This window comes from Molothrus ater, chromosome 7 (assembly GCF_012460135.2).
Source record: "Molothrus ater isolate BHLD 08-10-18 breed brown headed cowbird chromosome 7, BPBGC_Mater_1.1, whole genome shotgun sequence".
Classification (NCBI taxonomy): Eukaryota; Metazoa; Chordata; class Aves; order Passeriformes; family Icteridae; genus Molothrus; species Molothrus ater.
The window spans coordinates 26,732,613-26,754,271 of NC_050484.2; the positions used below are offsets into that span (position 1 = coordinate 26,732,613).

At 40.6% G+C, this 21,659-nt stretch overlaps 1 protein-coding gene across 1 annotated transcript in view; it reads right to left on the reverse strand.

Annotated features, from left to right (window-relative positions):
- Window positions 1-21,659, reverse strand: part of CLASP1 (cytoplasmic linker associated protein 1) — a 170,684-nt gene that overhangs the window by 61,812 nt on the left and 87,213 nt on the right. The window contains exons 17-23 of the mRNA XM_054515484.1: window positions 19,729-19,896; window positions 18,893-18,942; window positions 17,556-17,726; window positions 8,694-8,801; window positions 7,192-7,218; window positions 5,594-5,761; window positions 380-487 (exon numbers count right to left, since the gene is read on the reverse strand). Of these exons, the coding sequence (XP_054371459.1) occupies window positions 380-487; window positions 5,594-5,761; window positions 7,192-7,218; window positions 8,694-8,801; window positions 17,556-17,726; window positions 18,893-18,942; window positions 19,729-19,896 (800 nt within the window). The remainder of the gene's footprint in view (window positions 1-379; window positions 488-5,593; window positions 5,762-7,191; window positions 7,219-8,693; window positions 8,802-17,555; window positions 17,727-18,892; window positions 18,943-19,728; window positions 19,897-21,659) is intronic.

Sequence of the window (21,659 nt, forward strand, 5' to 3'; positions counted from 1 at the left end):
CAACAACAGGCTACAATGCTACAAAAACTACTTCACTGTGACCTAGAAAATCCAGGCTTGCCCTCCCATAGATTTCCATCAGTGTTATTAAGCGAAGCACAGCAGCCCAATAGAAGCTGATTCAATCAAACTAAAAATTGCAAAAGTTCAAACTAAGCTATTTCCCTGCTAACAGTGAAGTGCTGAGAACCAGAATTGAAGCATGCAGAAGAAAACAGAAGGGGAAAAAAAAAACGGGGTTGGAAACGGGGAGTGTCAGGAATCCAGAGGACAGAAAAGAGCTCATTCCACCTAGCAGTGTCTTGAAAGGGTAATCACAACAAGGGAAAAAGGAAAAAAAATATTGACCCTTAAAGCTCCAATGCCTACATGTACTCACCAAGTGGAGGGAAGCCCCGAGCAGGGCTTGTATCTCGACTGCTCTCACGGCTGGTATCACGACTGCACCCCTGACTCATGCTGGGTCGGGGGATGCGACTGCTCCGTGCTAGCATGCAGCATGGAGAGTTTCAGAGAAGGTGAACAAGTTTAATGAGGACAGAAAGCTCAAAGTCAAGTCACAGTTCTGTTAGTTATGGTAATTATTACATTAGTAATTACAATTTGTAGCAGCCTGCTCAGGCTCTTTACAAACCAACTACCTTACATGCTGAGCTGTGTTTGTGATGTGAAATTTCAGCAGCGTTAATGTCTGGCTGACAGTCTGCTTTTTAATTAAGCAATCCAAGTTTTGTCATTCAAGTAGAGCAGGAATCTTCAATCATTTAGGGAAGCTCTACTGTTGCAAAACAGATGAGGCTGAAAGAAACCCTTCTGGAATATTCCTTCCTTCATTTTAAAATAAACACCCTTCTGGAACAAATGAGCAGACAAAAATTTCTTTAAGTAATACCAATATGATGTTTTTACATAGATTTGCCTTTCACAGGGAGAGTTTTTGAACAAATATCCTAAGGAAAAAAAAGGTGTACTGCACAGACTTGCAGAGATATGTTTCTCCAATGAAAGATAATGGGGAAAAAATATTTAGAACCTGAATACCTGAAAGACAGGTTATAAAAAGTGTTTTGAATTTGAAGCGAGCAGTAGCTTCAGATATTTAACAGAAGCTAACTTCTGCTCCTCAGACATTTCTAGAAGTTTATCTTTATGGTTTTATATGCACACAGTTTGAGACTTATGCACAGTTCAGGGGGGCTTTAAACTATACTCTTTACTTGTACAAAACCCTACATGCTTGCAGATGTTTGAGACCCTGAATGTTTTAAAAATGTTTGCAGAAAGTTATTTAGTAAGCTTTATGCCTGATGAAGAATACAATATTTTCTTAGAGCAAAAACCAGCAGTTAATTGTCAGGAAAATTTAATTACAAGAGGGATTTCCCTTGCTGTTTTAAAAAAGCAGTAGCATATTTCAAGCGTTCAGGAATCGCTGTTGAGGAATTTTCTCAGGCACAGAGTAAAACCTAATCTACCAGCTTTGGTGACAACACAGCAGAGGTACATATGCATGAACATGCTAATACTTTGACTGTACCCTCATTTTTATAAAAATAATGTCATTTTGCATGCTTCAGAAGATATATATATATATTCTTGAAAATCTCTATTGGTTTGTATACAGAACTTAAATGCTAGACTCAAGCTGAAGTTCCTCTACAGTGCTTCAGTGCTCTCACATCCTTCAAGCATCCTTCAAGCAAAACAGTACAGAACAAAATAGAAACCTTCATATTTGGGTTTTAAAATTCAAATAGAGTCTTCTGCCAGATTCTTGCTTTGTCAAATCCCTTCAAGTTTTGCAAAACCAAGTTCATATCTCTGTGGTGAATTAATGGTTCTGATGGTTGACCTCTGATGTCAGAGAATGTGAGATGAGCTATCAACCAAGCTGATTAGATCACCACAATGTCTAATGATAGTGAGTTAGATGGTCATACAATAAATACGACAGACTAAATTATAAGAGCTGGATGAAATTAGGGTTCATGAGTACAATAATCCCATCTCAGATGTACAGGGGAAGAAGCTGACAAGTGAACTACAGGTAAAAGTAACACTAAAGTTCTCCACACAAATACTTGGTTTGAAATTGCAGACTCTCTAGAAGCAAACTTCTCATTCTTGGGTCTCATGCTTAGATGTAAATAATGGCAGCCTTCACATCAGGTTTGCACAAGCAGTAATTTCTCTTAAACAGAGAAGATCTGCCCATCTTTTCTATAATACAACTGTACTAAAAACAGTAAAGGCTCTTTAGAGAGGGAGAGATGTGAATGATTACAAAAATTAGTGGATGCACACAATAGATTCTCCTTCCATACCAGCTAACAGCAGCAGCATGAATATGAGGAAAATGCACTTTAATTGCATTGTCCTACACTATAGGACAATGCTACAGATGAAGCATAATACTGACTGCACAAACAGAACACCCAAAGCCAAACACTGGGTACTTCAGGATTAATGGTCAAATAAAAGGATTGCATGTTGCTGGATACAAAAGAAAATTAAGGAAAAAAAAATGGATTGAAAAGAACTGAAGGATGAGTCTGCTGTGGACTCCCAGGCACCTGCCTCACATTTTCACCACCATGTTGTGTAGAGAAGATTTTGTATCAGCTACTCAGACTATTTCCTTTAGACACTGCCAGCAGTAGAGGCCAGCAGTGTTGTCATTTAGCTAAGTCTCTCACACTGTGACAGCCTGTCTCTGCAGTGCAGGGAGCAAAAGCAAAGAAGACAGACCAAGTCTCAGTTGGAGAGTTCTCAACCCCCAAAAGCTGGACAGAAATCAAGTGAATGAGTAGCAAAATGGATTAAGAGGAGTAGGCAGCATGAAAGCAGACAGTGTGTCCACAGCCAGCTCCTGTGAGAAAGTCTAGGACAGGACAAGGACGGGTTGTTTCCAATAATATTCCAACTTTGTAATGTGTACTGTACATCCAAGTTTTACCAATTTCATCTGGAAAGTCAGAGCACTTAGACATGGCTCACACCATTATTAAAACACATTATCAAGCAGTCTTATGCCAGTGGAACCCAAGAGATGCAAATATCCCCAGCAGAACATGAAAGTGCCCCTGTTTACCAATCTACCAGAAGAAACTGGTACTTCATTAGGGTGTGAATTTTAATGATTCTTAAGTGAAGACTAAAAATCAGCAGACGCTTTCTTACATCAATACCAGCATTTTAAAGAGCCTGAAATTCTGCCAAACAGCCAAAGGAAAGCTCTGCAGTGGGGAACACCCAGGCAAGGCAAGTCAAGAACTGCCTGCAGATTTCCAATGAATGTACACAGCGTAACCCCAACAGAAAGAGTGCTGCTGCATGAAGCTGATAGGCAGCTGTGCTTGCTCCACTTTTTGGAGAATGGATGTCTTGGACCTCTCACTTCTTTCAGATCCAGCTGTGCCACACGATCTGCAGAGCATCCAACAGAATTAATTAACTTCAGGCTGATAATTTTCAATCCATGGGAAATGGACATCACCTGTTTGAGCACACGATCTCCTTCAAGGAGCCCAAAGAAATGCTCAAGATTAAATGGACTGCACTCCTCCTTCCCCTAGTAAAACTCACTGAGCAGACAGCAGAGGCAGGCTTAAAACTGAAGTGTCACAAGCACAGACATACAGGTGACCACACAGGACCTCAGAACACTGAATGCTCCTTGTTGCACTGCCTCTGGGGAAACAAAATCTTCTTCAAGCTTCCCAGCACACAGAAGGAATCTACTTCATGGATACCTGTAGTCATCATGGAAATCAAAGCTAGCAGCAAGGTACTGATGCTAACAGAGGGCTCTATTATTGCTACTGCCCCAGGAGAGCCTGAAAAACCCCAGGGATGGTTTCTGCATTTGGAATCAAGGTGAGTGGGAGTTAATTTAATGAAACGAACAAACAAAATAAAATATCAAGGAAATATAGAGACTGAAGCAACACAATAAAAAAGCATAAAATACTGTTAGCTACTATGTCATAAAGTAATAAGTACAATGGAATAATGGTATACAGCTGACAGCTCAAAAGCTATCTCCATCTAGGTCAGTATTACAACTTTCAAAATCCAATAAATAGAAAGAATTTCTGCATCTGAACAGTAAAGTGTCCGACAATCCCGTTCCCATAACAGCTCAACCCAGGCTGTGTCCATCAACCTGGGAGGAACAGGTGAAAGCCACACACTGATACATGTCAGATCTCTCTCCCACTCTCAAAGAACAAGCACTGGTTATGTTCTCAGGGAGCACGTCAGAGAAATGATACAAACTACTCTTTGAAAAGAATTCAAGGCTCCTGTAATATACCTGAAAGCAGGCAACCCAAGAGTGAGGATTCTACACAAGGCAATTTCCCTTCAGGTGCTCAAGAATGTTTCAAATCAGACCACATAATATGATGATCAGCTTAAGCATGTGTGATGGTACCATCCACCATTCTTTGCTTCCTCCTAAAAAACAATGCTCTTCTACACAGTGACAGCAGAACAATTACCTCTAGTGTTTGGGAAGCACTTCACATTTTCAAAGCAACGAACAGAAAAGCATAATGTATTCATACAGAGCCCATAAAATAGAGCAGACAGGAGAAGAACACTGAATTTGGAAAAGCAGTCACAATGAATATGCAGTATTTTTTATGAATCATAATGGCATATACACTCAGGTGCTTTAAACTCATTTCAGTATACTGGAAAGAATGAATGAAATAGTTCTTTATTAACAACCTCCTCTAAATAAAGATGCAGCTCAAATGTAAAATATACAACTATTGCTAAGACAATAGTTACAAATTTAACTGCCAACAGTAAGGCTACAATTTCAATAAATTTAATCTACTGGTAAAGTTTCTGGAGATAAAAATAATTTAGAATCAGTATAATTTAAAATGTTTTCCTACATTAGCTTCAAACTTAAAAAATAATTTATATTAAAAATGAAAATGTTCAGACAGCACACTGAATACCTTTTCACTTCAACTCAGCTACATAAAGTTTTATATATATGATATTTACTCACCTGACGTTAAAAAAAAGTCTGCTGATAAATTTGAAAAAAGAAACTATTACAGAATGTTTACATAACAGATTACAGTCACTGAGACGAGAGTATCAAAAGCAGAACAATTACTACGTAAGTCTAAAATGTGTTCTAAGGACGTGGCCAGGATATTAAGGATGAAAGAAGCAAACCATTTAAAATGCAGAATTTCTAAAATAATCCAAGAAGGTACTTTTTGCCCTTGATTCCATGTGACTGTAAAGATTGCTCAACTCATTTTAGGAATAAGTTTAAATGAGGTCTCATTGTTCTGATGGTTATTCACAATTGTTCTTGCTTCCTGATCTAATAATATTGCTCATGTTGACTTTCAAACAGAAACACATCATGACATCTTTAAGCTTACTTTGAAACCATAAGCTCAACCTGGAAAATTGAAATTACTCTCCTACAAACCACAATCACATTAACTTGTCAGCTGAAAAACTCAGAAGAATAACAGCAACATGAACAGTTCCCCAGCCAAGAGGCAAGGCCCTCCTTCAGGCCCATGGGCCAGCAGGTCCCTGCAGTGACTGTTCTTACCTAGGCCTATTCTGTTGGGACTCGTCTCCCGACTGCAGCCCTGGCTCCGAGGAATCTTGCTGCGCTTCTCTGAGGATGATGGCACTGCCTGGACTCGGGATGTTCCACTGCTCAGGCCACCATAGGAGCTTCCTAAGAGCTTACCCGGAGAACTAGAGCGGCTACCAGCTAGGAGAGAACCAGAAATGAGGAACAAACAATTAAAATCCCCCAAGATTTAAACACACTGACAGCAAAACTGGAACACAGTCAACTCTATGTAAGAATCTAATCCAAATCCCTCAGAAAACTAATGGGAGTGTTCCCTATAAGCTTTCAAGAAGACTGAGAAAAGCCCATGGACAATGAACACTGACATCAGGAACCCTCTGCTACCCATGTAGATCAAGCCCAAAGCAGACACTGCAGTGTATGAACACACTAGTTGGCTTCTGGAGAGCTTGTGGAGGTGCTGGGGCAGCCTTGCTGCAGCAGCAAGGGATTTCGAGGCTGCCTCACCTCCTCATAAAGCAACACCAACCAGGCTGTGTGCAGAGCTGTGCTGCAGTGCCCTGGCTTCTGGCACAGGTCACCTGCTGCAAATCAGCTCAGGCACCTTCGTGCTACACTGCAGTGGTGGCATTGCTTTCCTGCAATAATTCAATGAAGGAAAATAAAAAACCCACCACATCTGAACAGATCAGCACAATAATGGGTAAATCCCATGAGCCTCACACTCGCAGAGATGCTGGCTTACTTAGGTCTGGCTGGTTAAACATAAATCATTTATTTTTCAGATGATGAAAATTTTTAGCAAGTTGATTAGTTGGCCTGTTTTATTTTTCCTTGTCTATTTGAATAGTATATGGCAACTTTACATTTCTTCTACGAAATGAATATGTGAGCCCCTGAAAATCTGCTGTTGCCATTGCTATTTCTGACATTAAATTTATTTGCTGAAACAGCCTGGAAAGGTATATTTGAAAGGGTTGCAAGAGCATACTCAGGCAAGCTCACATTTTGAACCAATAGTCACACTGATTTCTTGCTGAAATGCATCTCACATCTCAGAAAAATTTCCAAATACTGTTACAACTAGAGTACAATGAAAGTTGAAGATTGTTCTTCTGTCTTAATGTAAGAAGATGGGGAATTCTATTAGCATCATGAACAATACCATAGCACATGTATAAAGTTACTTGCCCCCTCCAATTTCTTGGCCAGAGCCATTCTGAACCAATCAAATATACTCCAATACTGTATGAAATGCCAGCTCCATTCTCCCCACCCCAAAGTGACAGGTGCCAGTCTTCCACACAGCACCATGACCTAAGAGTCACTGGTGTGAGCAGGGATGAACTGAAGTAACTGAGAGAAGAATTCAGCTCCTGGAGTTTGAGCTGCAGCAGTGAGCCAGCTTTGACATCAGAACATACGTTTACCATGTTTGATTAGTGGGAGAAAGCAAAGTCCCTTGCCATACACATTTTGATTTATGACTTCAACAAAATGCATTTAAGTCTTACAGTTAGGAGAGAATGAGGAAAGCTAAAAGCTTAGCAGTTAAAAAATGTGAAGGAAATAACGTGAAAAAGCAAGAAAGGGAAAATGTTTCTTACCACCAGCAGGATTAGCTGATCTGGATCCTTGATTATGAGGGCAGACCAAGGGACAGGCAAAAAGTGGATTAAAAGACAGCAAGACAATACAGCGTTCAGCATGCGGTTTGTGCTATACACAATACACACAGATTTATTTACAAACATGTCACTCCTAAAGCCTCTGCAGAATGCAGTGAGTTAATGTGCAGATGCAACTAAACTTCCCAAGGTTGACCAACTTCTCAGCAAAATGTCAACCAAGACCCAAGTTCTGCTCTAAACTGCACCCCAACCCAGTCTGCAAAATTACAACATGGTTATGCACTGTGTGGGCATAGAGAATCTGGTCCTGTGACCAACTCAACATATTTGAATTTGTAAATTATTCCATGCAACATTTGTTTAAGGATAAAGATCACATCTAGTTGAGAAACTCAGCAAACTAGACCAAGACAGCAGGTCCAGATATGACCACCTGAAATCTTCATAAGGCATTCTATAGAAATATTAGGTCCATAATCTTTGAAACCTTTAAAGAATAACTATTATTTAAATACTTCTGAGACTTGTCTCATTTGGTCTGACCATTTTTCACCAAACTAAGAAAAAAGGTGACTTCTGGCTTTGGATAAGTTCTAAGTTCAATACTGAAAATATCAATTTACATTAGCATCCCAAAGCCCAAATATATCCTTATGACCTCAATGTAAAGATTTCCATTTGGCCCCAGGCTCAATATACTATGTCTTTCTGCAGCTCTCCCAGTCTAACACAAGGCTGTAAACAGCTTTTTCAACCCTCCAGCATGACAGAGCAAAGCAATGAAAGAATGAACAGAGAAGGGCTTTCAAATAGGGGTACAAAGCAAGACAAGTCCTCAGAACAGACAGGTCCTTCACAAACCCAATCTCCTATTCACAAGGCTGAAGGTCCTCATAACAGGGAGTTTCTCGTTCCCCCCAGTTCCTTTTTAGAGTCTGAGTGACAAAATTCTCCTCAGATACACATGACAAATATGCAGCAGCACCGTATGTGTGGCTCCTAGGAGAAAACCATGCCTTGCCAGGAAGCCAGAGAGTGCAGATATGTCATGTGAACCAAAGCAGAACCCTTTTTCTCATATCTACACAAAATAGGTAATGTCCTATTTTCAACTGATGCCAAACCCCATTAATTTTAGACAGCTCACGTGTTCACACATACAGAAATAGTCACATAAGCAGGAGAGGCTTGGCAGGGCAAGCAGTCAGCTACAGGCACAGGGGGTGTCTCAGCAGACACAGTGCCAGTTATTTAGAGCTACACATCACAGTGACACGAAATTCTGCTACACAACTGGTAAAAGAGGCCACAACTAAGCATTGGGATTTGGGGCCCTGTTTGGCAGCAGGAGCACACACTGGCTAGGTGGGATTCGATTTGTCCAAAGTGAGCCCAATTCTCTGATGGTGCTACTGCAATTCAAGAGAAACACATGAGTAACTCTCTGTTCTGCTCCCCCAAGAATAAAGGATCCTTACGCTGGGACTGGGACACCACTTTAGCGCGGCTGCGGCCTCGGGTGTCGGCAGGCGTGGAGGTGACACTGGTGGCACTGCCAGAGCTCTGCCTCCTGGTGCGGATCCGGCCTGGAGGGATGCAAACACAGTCACACTGTTAACAAGGCTCTTACAAAGGCAGCAGCAGCAGCGTCTAACACACTATGCACACAATTAGCCAGGGTACAAAAGAAATTTACTGGGAGAGGCAACACCTTTTATTATGCTGGCTGAGATGCAGGGGAGGGAGTGGAAACAGCCACAGCCCATAATCCAAAATCTTCTTTGCTTTCTGTAATGCTATCAGCCAGTTTAATTAAAAAAATATTACCTCTCCATAGCTTTTGCTCCTGTTCTATAGTAGCTTCTTTACAAGGGATCAACAACAAAAAATTTCAAGTCTCCTAAATGCAGCTTCCTGTATCAAATTATTACTTTCTGACAAGGTGATCACCCTTTCAGAGACAGGTGTGACAGATGCCCTCCCAAATTCCATCGCTGGGATTTCCAACTAGCTGTCTGGTGCTTTAGATCCTGCTCCACCTGCACAGGCTGGCAGGCACTCCTGTGACAGTCTGTCATCACAGCCTGACCACACTTTTATTTCAGGCTCATTGAATTTTCCCTGCTGTTAACAGGTCCCTCATATTTATCCAAGATCAGTGCAACTTTACTTGTAATGGAGAGCCCTATTTAAGATAATCAGTGTTGAGGAAAACAGATTCTGTGTGCCTTCTCTTTATTTAAGCAAAGAATGGATATAAAGTCCCAAAGTGTTCTCAGTCCTTGTTTTGTCCTTTCCTCATGGAAAAGCCACTGAAATTTGAGCTAGGAAAGCTTACAGGGTCATCAGTTCATCCCCTTCCTGGGGTAGGGTTGTTTCCTACAGAATGCTCTTTCCAGTGCTATGCTTCAATTATTTGTCTCTAGTTAATGGGAAAGAAATTATAATTAAGAGTAACACAAAGAAAGCCTCCATCAATACTTTTCCACTCAGTTCTTAGCCAAGACTGAAGTTCTTTTCTCAGGACTCATGCCAGTACTATCCTGCATTCAGAGGATGACTTCCAGTCTCAGGCACAATAATGAAAGGAAAAAACCCACAGCAGGTAAGAGAAGTCTAGACAACTGCACCCAGTGGTTATAGATACTCATCTCCTACCCTCTGTCTCCACCATAAGCATACAGAGATATATGAACAGGGAAACACACACACTTCCCACCCAAAAAAACCCACTTCACATAAGGCACACATGCAGGACAAGACAATGGCAAGCAGCCCAGACAGAGCAGTTGGGAGCTATGTTCCTTCTCTGAGCTCTCAAAATATTCATAACATGGTCTGAAAGCTTCTGCTAGACCCAAAGTGACAAGGAGATGCCTAACTTTGAGAAGAAAGGGTAAATTTGTTTGCAAGGGAAAAAGCCTACAAGACAGCTCTACTTTAAACCTCTTCACCAGCACCTAGTTTTAAAAGAGCTGAGTAGGCAAAGTACAGGGAAGTACATTCAAACAAGTGTTTATAGACGAGGAAGGAATCATCAGCAGAAAACTGGGAAAATACAAACAAAACTTTTTAACCACTGGCTCAACTGAACAAGCTCTGAGCAAACCCACGTGGGTCCAACAGCCATAAAACTGGCTGCTGATGTCTTCTTCACCACAAGCAAGGCTGCAGATTCCTCTGCTCTAGGGCATTCTTGCCCCTTACAAAGGGTCAGCCTGATGCACTGCCAGAGGCAAGCTCTAGAGCTCTCTGCCAGCCAGATCCCACCCCGTGAGAGTTTGGCACAGCTCCACACAGGTGAGCAGAGCCACCCTGTCACTTGTTGATGAGGTGGACCCAAAGCCCAACACAGGCTCCAAGGCAGGCAGGCATGGGGAAGGAGGCAGGCAGACATCATGCTCCTCTCAGAAACCTCAAGGCTTCCCTTCACTTCTGTCAGGAAGGCATCACAGTAAGACAAGAATTTAAACCTGACCATCTTAGGAACCAGCAATGGAATTCATTTACATCCTTCCAGAAGGCCAGTGGGAGGCCTTGGCATTGCAGGAAGTCCTAGGGGGAAATCAAGCTGAAATTCAACACTACACAGTAACAGCAGTACTGGAAGACACATTTAGTGATGTGCATGGGCCAAGAATGGGTGAGAAGGGACTGATGTCTCCTCCTCTTACACAAAGGCCACTTAAGACCCTCAAAATTTTCTGGATTTTTCTGCATCTACGCAAGTTGTTGTTTTTTTTCTCGTATCTTCATCATTAGGTGACTAAGAAGGGGAAAACTGGCATAAGATGTGTGACTTTTCCAACTTATGAAAAACAAAGTCTAAAATAATATATGAAGTGGAACTGAGATTCTGAAACCATTTCTAGAGGCTTAAAAAAATTAAACAGAACTAACAGAAACTTAATTAACATGTGATTATCAACAGGACTGGAAGAAGAAAACTCAGCCCTATTTTGAAACCCCTGAGGGCTGGTGGACAGATTCCTACCAATTTCAGCAGTTTCTGAATGAATGAACAAATGCCCAGGAACAAAATTCTGCTTCCTTTTGGACTGGTACATTTGCACACCTGATTTAGGCCTACTGGGTGTCAGAGAGAACAGTGTGAGAGAAGAGGCTGTTCTTCCACAGTCAGAACAGAGTCCAAATGCTGATACAGATTTTCTCATCCTTTAAAAAATGCTGACAAGCATTTGAACTAACACTGCACTGGACTTGCCTTGTGCAAATGGATTTTTAATATATATTATACCAAGTACAACCTGCATATATAGTAGGTAATACATACAACACAAATGTGGCTACTATATTCCCCCAGGAATTTCATTTGCAAACAAGAATCTGCACTCACATCCAAGAGATATTTGCACATAGGACTATGTGTGTGGTTTTATCTCTATCATTCTAACCCAGACATAAAAACTCATTTCAAGCAGGACTGGAAATATAATATCAAGTAAGCTATTTAGAATGTTTCTTGTTCTTAAATTCAAGCAAACACCTCCCCTCCCAAAACTTCTTTGCTTTCAAGTGGGTTTGTTTCCATATCTAGTTAAAACTACAGATGTAGCAATCCATATTTCACAACCATTATTTTTCTGCTGCTTTTAAAAGTATTTCTGCATTCGAACAACAACAGCACAGCAATGGAATAGATAAAGACTGCCCCAAAATGGTTTTCAAAAACCATGAAACTATTTCCATAAAAAAGCTCTTGATCTAAATTTGACATGTGACACAGTGCTGTTGGTACAGAAAAGATTTTGAAAGACTCCATAGAAATGTGTTGTGTTAAGAAATCATTTCTGGATTTTTAAGAGGTTTTGGTTTTATTTTTTTAAAGTTATTGTCATCTTTACAACTATGGTTCAGAATCAACCCTGAAATGTCTAACAAATGCCTAAAACTAGAAAGGTTGTTTTGGTTTGTTTTTTTTCAGAAGAGGAACAAATTAAGGAAGTTTCTACGATAACATTTGTGCTTTACAAGAGGCTTCACCTAGCAGGTTGAGTCCTCTGCGTGGATACTGCAGTATCCCCACCCCCAGTGCACAGAACAGCCAAAGGCTTTGTGACACTTAGTCTGCATATCACACTGAAGAAAATGGTTTTCAAATAGTCTAGAAATGGTATGCAACAGCTTCACAACTCCCTTTAATGAATTCCATGCAGTGAATAGGGACACCTACAACCACACAAGTTATACATGGACTCACTGGGGCAATGATGGTCTCTCCAGGGATCACATTAATGCATTTACCTGGGCATTTAGGTTACCCAACACTGGGGTTTTTGCCCCACCTGGAGAAAACATTCCTGAAAGAGCCTCTAGCCCTAGCTGTATCACTGCTAAATAACACACGGACATGGGAGACACACACAAAAATCAACTAAAAACATAGATAATATTTAAAGAACTTTTTACAACCTCCATCAGAATGGTTTCCATGCATATTTAGCACTTCTACAATGACAGAAAGACCTGACTCTGCACAATGATTTTCCCTGAGAGGCACTTGATCCTTATTGGAAACCATCAGGCTGTGCTGCCTCAGGGTTTTACGTGAGATCTCCCTTCAAAGCAGAGGGCTCAGTGAACACTCCACTTTACCCTACACAAACAAACACAGCCAAATCAACTCAGCAGTTGCAATGGGATGGAGCAAGAAAAGCAAAAAACCTACTACCCAAGCAATTCTGTGTAAGGTACCACTGTCAGTCGTGACTTTGAATCAAGCCTCACTCTTAAGGACAATGGACAGCTTTAAGGCAGAGAAGAAAACAGGAATGGTGATTTCTTTCAACTTGTGTTACTCCTAAAGCCTTTGATAATGCACTCAAGGTGTCTACCTGAGCCTAAGTTATCTGAAAACTGTAACAAACCCCACTTTATTGCCTTTCTGGTGAATACAAAAACTATTAAAAATGTGCCACTGACTGCAAACTGCTGATTTTGTTGTGAGCTTGCCAATCACAGGTCAAACCAGCATTTATGCTTTCCCATTTGGAGAAAGGCTTTGTCTGAAGGGCTTGACTTCATGCTTGCTTTGAAAAAAAAGTAACACAAATACTATGAACCCTTCCAGTTAATGAAAGCATTATGCAGCGTTTTAAAATATTACTTGAAAAGCTGTTTCATGATAAAATAAGCAGAAACTTTTCTAATGTTTTCCTTTTAATCAGGTACAACAAACATGGCACAAAGGTCACCTCCCTAGCACTGGCTGTGAAGATCAAGACCGTAAAGGTTTATCTCTTTCTGTGTGTAAAGCCCTTAATGCAGTTCAGAAGATCCCCATGCATGAAGAGTCTGGGCAATCAAGGCACATCTGTGCACTGCATGAAGACCTGCACGAACCTCACTGGAATACAGACTCACCTGCCTTTCCATAAGGAGGTGCATTCCTACAGCATTTGCCAATTGTTGGGATGTCACAATTTCAAACCAAAGGACTGATACTCAGCTCTTAGTTGGCATTCTTGCACTGACATCACCTACTCTATCTTGTTCCATGAGAGAACCAAGGGCAAAGCAGAAGGGAACTGCCAAGTCCACACAATGCTGGCTCCCAGCTGAGGGGAATGAGCAGGATTTTACAATGTAGCTACAGAAAGCCATGATGGGAACCAGACTGCAGATTTAATGTCAAGCTGAACCACACAAAATAACACAGGAATTTTCTCTTAAATTACTTACTGGTGACATGCAAAAAACCCAAAACAAACCACAGGAGCACAACTGTAGATGACATATCTGCTTTATGTCCTGTTTCCTTCTGTTTCCAGAGCAAGAGGATGTTTTTTCCTGACTCCACCCTCTTAATTTTTACATTTATGTCAAGAATACAAAGTTTTATCTTCCCTGCGGTTCCTGACTCAATCTGCAAGATCACAGAGTTGGCAGAAGACCTTACTCAGTTTCATTATTCAGTGAAGGACACACTCAATCCTGAATAAAGGGTTTTTTGCCTCAACTACCTCAAAGGAAAAAGATGAAGAGTTTCAAACAGTGATTAAACTCATTCCTGAAGTACTCTGGCTATAATAGCATACTGAGTTTTAATTCTCCCTGATCCTCCTCATCGAAGAAGAGAGAATCCTACGGCAAAAAGAAAGGATAAGACTTGGTATCTAAAACTGAGGGGACAGCAAACTCAGTTTCTGAAAGTTCATCTCTATCTTCCCTGCCCCAAGCAACTTGCTGGTTTCTATTACAGATTTTTACCAAATCCAATCTGCTCCTAATGTAACTGAATTGAAAACAGTAACCAAATAAAACCCCCACCCTTCTGCATCATGACAATAAAGTATTTAATAAACTAAAAATAGAGGTATTGCACACGACAGCTGTTGTAACAGGCCTCTGCAAACATTATTACAGCCAAGGAGAGGATTGAAAGCTGGTATTTCATATAAAACATTAAACCCTCAACATTTCAAATGTAGGCCAAAAATAGATAGGTTTGAGAACTAAGACAAAAAAAAAGAAAAGCATCAACAATTAAAAAAACAAGGAAGAATAAAAGAGATCAGTTATTACAACAACCTGGAATTTTTCATCTAACTCATGACTGATTTAGAAATACAGGTCTCAGGTGAACTTCATATTCCTTATCACTGACAGATCACAAAGCAAAAATACTTCCTGCTCAAGATGAGATGTAGCTCCTCTCTCAACACTAAGTACCATTTCCAAAAACGGTACAGACCTCTTCTTCCAAATAATAAATCAACGTGTCACTAATAGTAAAGAAAATAACACAGATGTCACAACAGCACAGTGGCACTTCTCAGACCACCACATCCAAATACAAGCAGCCATCAAAGATATGAGCACAGTCCCACAAGACAGTAATAGATCCCTTGAAAAGAGACTTGCACTGGGAAAAAAAAAGGCTTTGCTGCAGAGTGTGGTATCTCCATTCTGTGTAGAAAACATTTTTGTTTCCAACTGCTGTCTACCTAAGAAAAAGTAATTTCCCAGTGATCTTTTTTTGCTGAAGAAATAAGAAATAAAGAACAAGTTTTGACAACGAGCCAGAAAAACAGACTGGGATCCTTCCCAAACTAGCAGGCTCAGTGTTCTAGTATAAAAAGCCTTTCCTCCAACTGTCTTTGGTGTAAGCCATCTCACTCAGACAGTTAGCAACAAAAAGAGAGAGGTCAGGTTTAAAGAGGTTGACTAAATATTCCTTCCCTAGAGATCATTGTTTACTGTCCTCATTTTTCTGCCATGCGATCATCTCATTCAATTCTCTCACTGCCCAGTCTCTTCCCAAAAGCATTTGGCAGTTGTGACCTGAGCTTTGGATGGAAAAACACAGCAAACCTTTACACATCAAGGAGAAAAGAAATCACAAGCCTTGTGTTGTTTGGGAGTTTTTTGGGGTTTTTTTTTTTGGTTGAGGTTTTTTTTTAGTCAATACACAGGTCACCTTGAACCAGAAGCAGAGCTTTAAATAGAGAAACCCACACAATAACTTAGTGACCAGAGTCATAAAAGCAGACTAATGGTTTTTAGTAGGGAGGAGCTCAAAGAGAAAGTGAAGAATACCCCATGGCATCAAAATGAGCAGGACAACCATGCAACACTTCATGCAGGTCACCAGTGAACATGGATGAGAACCAGGTAACACTTTGAGAACAGAGACCAGGTAGGGTAGAACGACTGTGGACACACCTCAGTTACACAGAGACTGCTTACCCTCAGGTTTACTGGTAGTACCATCTTTAGGCAAATTAAAGAAAAGTAAGGACAGGGTTAATAGGGAAAAATCAGTAACATCAACAGAAGTGGGCACTATATATTAGCTAAATAAATATGCAAAAAAAATTAATACAATTAAAGAAATGAAAAAAGTTGGACCAAGCAGCAAATCAAACCTTGATGTATCAGAAGAAAACACTTGCAGGTTTTCCCTCCTGCAACAACCAACCTTTGCCCAACTCCATTTTCATTGTTTGCCTCACCATTTCTCTTATGGAAATGTGCAGGTGATAAATGTCCCTACTAGCTAAAAAGGAAGCAGGATCCTTCAGGAGCAGCCATGCTTGCATCACTTAAGAGTGAATTTGCTACTTTTCTCTTAGAGCCTGGTTAAAGAACAAGACTGACACTGGATTCAGTCTATAAGCTTCAAGGACCACGTCACCTCTAAGCAGATAATTCCTCCCTCTTCATTCTTCCTTATGAAATAAGAGTGTTTGAAGCCAGTTTAGCCACTGAAGCCAGAGTGCAGCACAACTCAAAAGTGGCTGCATCTGTAAGCCCACCATCATGGGATCAACTTCACATTCTGTAATTACACTTCCACTGCAATGTATCTGCATCTTGAACCAAGTAAGAACAGTTTAAATCAGAGTAAGAATTCAACTTCTGAACTGAATGCAGCCAACACACCTAAACCAAGGTAAAGCATTTCAGATGTGAAAGAAACCTGTCTGAAAATCGAATCCATAAAAATCATCCCTATATAATTCACCACTTACTTTTTACAGGTTAAAGAGCAAATGCCCTACACTGAAAGAAGGAACTCCTCAACCCCTCTCAGTGAAGACAATGTACACAGCTTAAATCAAGAGCACAGACCCCCGAGTTTCTTCCCTGTTGTAAAGGTAGACCGATGACAAGTCTGGGATTAGATTAGTGTGAAATCAGCAGAATGAGGAAGGAGCTCAGATGATCAGCTCTGCTCACAACTGAGATGAAGCTCAGCAAATACGATGTCAATGACTGCCTTGCATTTCCTCCTCTGTGACACCCTCAATGGCAACTCCAGGAGAGAAAGATCCAATGCAAAGTCTGTTTTAAGAAACCCTGAGACACCTGAAGGCGATACACAATGCTCTGAGGGAATAATGTGACATGTGGCTATAATCCAAAGAGTCAGCATAAGGAACAGATACTTATATCCTGTCTGATGATATGGCAAGGCCGACCTCCTCTTTGCTTCTCCATCTTTCTCCTTTGTGAAACAGAAAGGGAGCAAACTCAACTAAGATGTACTATTCAAAGCATAAAACAATGGAAAAGCAGTTTCAGGAAAGGAGGGAAGGAAAAGAAGGAAAAGAGACAGGGGAACACGTCAAAAGGAATTGAGTAGCATTGTCCTCAATCTGTGAGACGCAGATTATTACACAATTCAAAACTGTTGCTTCAAGTCACTTCAGTTGTTTTATTTTTTTCCTTAATTCCAAAGGGCAAGAGATCACACACTGATCCTGGAGAGCTGGTAACTATCTCAGAGGCACGTTCTTCTAGTCAGAGTTTATTATTCCAATAAAACTGCGAGGCACTAAAGGAAGCTAACTGCAATTGTAGAACAGTAGATTTACCTAGTGATGCGTATGACCCTGGGGGCAAGGCTGCAGCAGAACTGAAGGGGGTGGATGCTCCAGAAGACGTCACTTTTGACTTGGCACTAGCTGCTGCATTCACATCGACGTCACTGCGGGATCGCTGCAGAGATCCTGGTGTTGACACAGATTTTGTACTTACTGTAGATGCTGCAGATGGGAGTGGGAGATCCAGAATAAAGAAGATTAATTTTTTGAGCTGTGTGCTTCAAAGAGCCTGACAAGCAGTTTAAAGTACTATTTTTAACACTCCCTGCTGGCATTGAAATACCTCAACTAAGAATGCTTTATCAGGGCAATGTGGGCTTCCCCACACTGCCTGCAAAGATATTTCATCAATACTGCCCTGATACTACCTTTAAGAACTTGATAAAGTTCTAAAAGCTTAAATGATAAGATAAAAAGGCTGTCAGGCCAGTAAAAAGAAATTTCTAACAGAGTCTAGATGGGAAAGTTCAACCACAGTACCCATCACTGGCACGTGAGAGTTGCTGGCCAAAACAGACCTGCAGGTCCTTCAGTCCAGGTTCTAATAACTTCCTTCCCAACACCTCATCTTCTCATGAGGATCGTTGTTCCCATCACTTGTTGATGCTCACCCTCTTAAGCATGAAGCTTGACTACTCAGCTGCAAGCAAACATGCATTTGTGTGCACAGTCAAGTAGGTTACACAACAACATCTCCTTGAATCAAAGGTATCAGTAGTTAAAGACAAACCAGCCAGAAACCCAACCTTGGTCAGGTGTAAAAGGCAGCTTATCTTTTACCAACAAAGTTTTATCTATTAGAGTCTATATTAAAATGCATTATTTAGATTATTGTATGCATTTACTTAGGACAGAAAAGCTGTACCTAAATATTCCATCTGACAAGAAAAACAGATTAGCAATGAGATGGAAATCAACACTGTAGGACTTGTGTGCAGACACCTCCAGTAAGTGCTGAAACCACAGAGAATAAATAACAAAAATTGTAAAACTGAAGGCACTATTAGACTAGGTAGCTGCAAGTCTTAGCATCAGCAGGAGTTTATTCAAGCTATTACAAAGCATACCTTGGCTACAATTTTCAAGGCTTTTTATGCCTCCCTTCAGGCGTAAGAAATTATTGATTTACTAACTTCTTTTAAAAGCATTATTTTATCAGCAGCTGATGTGTAGAATATGGTGTAAAATCCAAGAGTAATTAAAATTTCTACATTCTGGGCTGCTGTTTTTTACTGAGCAGTAAACAGTGATCAAAGTTGGTTTTTGATTATCACAATGTCACACTTCCTCAGCAACACCTGAGCACATTTTTCAGCTCCTGTTCTCACCTCTTGATGTTGTACTTCCAGTAGGACTTCTTTTGGCAGACAGTGGACGGCTGGAAGTTAATACAAACACTTATTAAAACAAAAACTTTATATTTCAGTCATCAAGAGCAGTACAATTCTGTTCCCTCAGTACACAATTAACAGGAAATTATTTATATGCAGGAATAAACTACCAAAGCTTGTTGTTTAAGAATACAGCATCACCATGAAATTATTTATAAAAGCATTAAGAAATAAATTAGTACTCACATTATTTGTGTGAAAAAAAAAAAGATTTTTAAGAAAATTTTTTGTAGAATTAAAAAGTTACACCAGTAAGTTACAGATATTTTCATATAGGTCTTACACTTAAATCACACACATTTGGAGACTAAGTTGACTGTATATCTGAGAGTAGATTAAATACATAAGAGTTACATATTGATTCTGCAGTTACAACACAAGTTTGTAATTTCTTTTACCTGGAAAAAGACAGACTTAAACCTCTAGGATTAATGCTAAAGGCAGAACTTTAATCTAAGCCCTGTTTTAAGCACCTGAAAGGAATAACTAACATTATCTGCTGAGCACAAATAGCTTCCTAGAAAATTATTTATGGAGTCAAGATAATAATTATATTTTAAAGCTAGTACAGGGTTTTGTTGTTCATATAGTGTTGGGTAAAAAAAACCCAAACAAACAAACAAACAAACAGACAGATCAAGCTTGGAGTAACCAAGTGTAGAGTCCAAATAATGACCAGATGAGCCAAAGCAATGCGATGGCTCCCTTCAGTTTAATGGAGCTGTCTGTCAGCAGTTGGTCAGATGGAGAGGCAGTGACACAGAAAGCCTTACTTGAGACTCTCCTGGGAGCTGGAGGAGGAGCGATCCGACTGTGGCAGGGACACGATGCTGTCAGAGTTCTTCAGGTGGGACTGCAGGGCCTTCTGGTAGGAAGACTCCAAGGTGTGGTACAAATGCTCAGCCTCTCTGCTGAAGTGACTGTGGAAACCCCAGTAGCACCTGGAATGAGGCACAGCACTGTGAACACCCCCTTGTCACGCTTTAGGGGCTGTGGCACAAAGGCACAGCCAGGGCCCTTCTCACTATACCCATCGGTGGGGCCAATGCCCAGCCATTTCCAAGCTCCTACTGCCCTGACACATTTAAGACAAACAGCATTTTCAACCATTGTATTGCTCAAACAGCTGCACAAAGACAAAGCAAATAAAAAAACCATTTGGTGCATTTGTTGTAAAAGCAGGAGTAGCCAGCCAACAAAGCTGCATTAGGGAAGAAGCCCTCATCCTCCCAGCTGTCTACTGCACATGGGAGACTGCAGGCCCACCAGACTGACACTAGTTTGGGACTGGGTGTGCAGCAGCTACTTCAAAGCCTGCCAAAGGCAGAACACACATGAATGGGCCTGACTGAGGAAAACACCAGCTGCTGCTTCCTTTCTTAAGTTTAACCAACAGGTCCCCAAGAATGCTGCAGAGACATGTCTCTGTACTGAGTTGAGGCTGCTGCCTGTCTTTTTGGAAAAAAAACAAAAAAAACCAAACCAACAAGAAAAAGGAAAGAGAGGCTCACGTGCACTTCAAATCAGTGCCATGATGAAAATAAAAGAGCATTTTAAGATGAGGGAAGAATTCCTCTATGGTCCAAACCTCCTGGCTGATGGCTAAACACCATTCACTCTTGAGGCACAAAGGAGATGAAGACTCTCAGTACTTTTCAAGGAGCAACTAATGGGCAGTTCAAAAGTAAGATCATCAGATCAAATGAATCAAGAATTGTTTGCGTGTGACAGCCAGTCCTCAGAGAAGCCACATGCACTCTCCCATCACAAGAAGAAAACAAATTTCTGTCTCACAATCAGCCACATTACTATTGAATAAACATGGGAAGAGAGAATTAAGCATGCTCTCTGAAGTCCCATGCCATTCTCCTTGCTGTCTATTCAGCTTAACTAGTCACCTGCTGTGAAGTCTCAGTGACTACTGTAATTTTCAGTGATGGACATGCTGCCTTTCAAAAGGATTTAAGCATCCTACTGTGAAACACCACTGCTTAAAACACAGCATTTAGATTAATAAAATGTATTATTCATTGGTTTTATGTTTTACACTATCCTCTTTCTGCAGAAAAACGTTCCTGTAGTGTTCTGTTCAAAAAAACAGGACCCTGGTACACAGCACACTACTGTAAGTATGATCATACTAATGGAAATGCATAAGATCTGCAAAAGAATAAAATCAATTGCAAATATTAAAATTTCCTATAGATATACACAATTTTTTTTTCACTGTCATAAAATACTACCTTAATTTAGGATACCATTTAGCAGTGTACTAGCACAAGGACTTTGATTTCAAGAGTAGCAAATAACAATAGAATAGGCTACTTCAGTGGGATGGGACCTCTAAGAGACATCTAGTCCAGCTGCCTGACCAATTCAGAGCTGACCAAATGTTTAAGTCTGTTGTTAAGGACATTATCCAAGTGCCCCTGAATCAGGCCTGGGGCATTGACCATTTCTGTAGGAACCCTGTTCCAGTGTTTGACCCCTCTCTTGGTAGAGAAATCTTCCCTGATGTCCAGCCAGAACTTCCCCTGACAGAGTTTTAAAGCATTCCCACCTATCTATTACTAGATCACAGGAAAAAAGGATCAGCACATCCTTCTCTGTTTCCCCTCCACAAGGAACTGTACAGAATGGTTACCCCTCTCTTTTTTCCATCAACTGGGAAGTCAGGAGAATGTATCTTAACTGGATTTTTGTC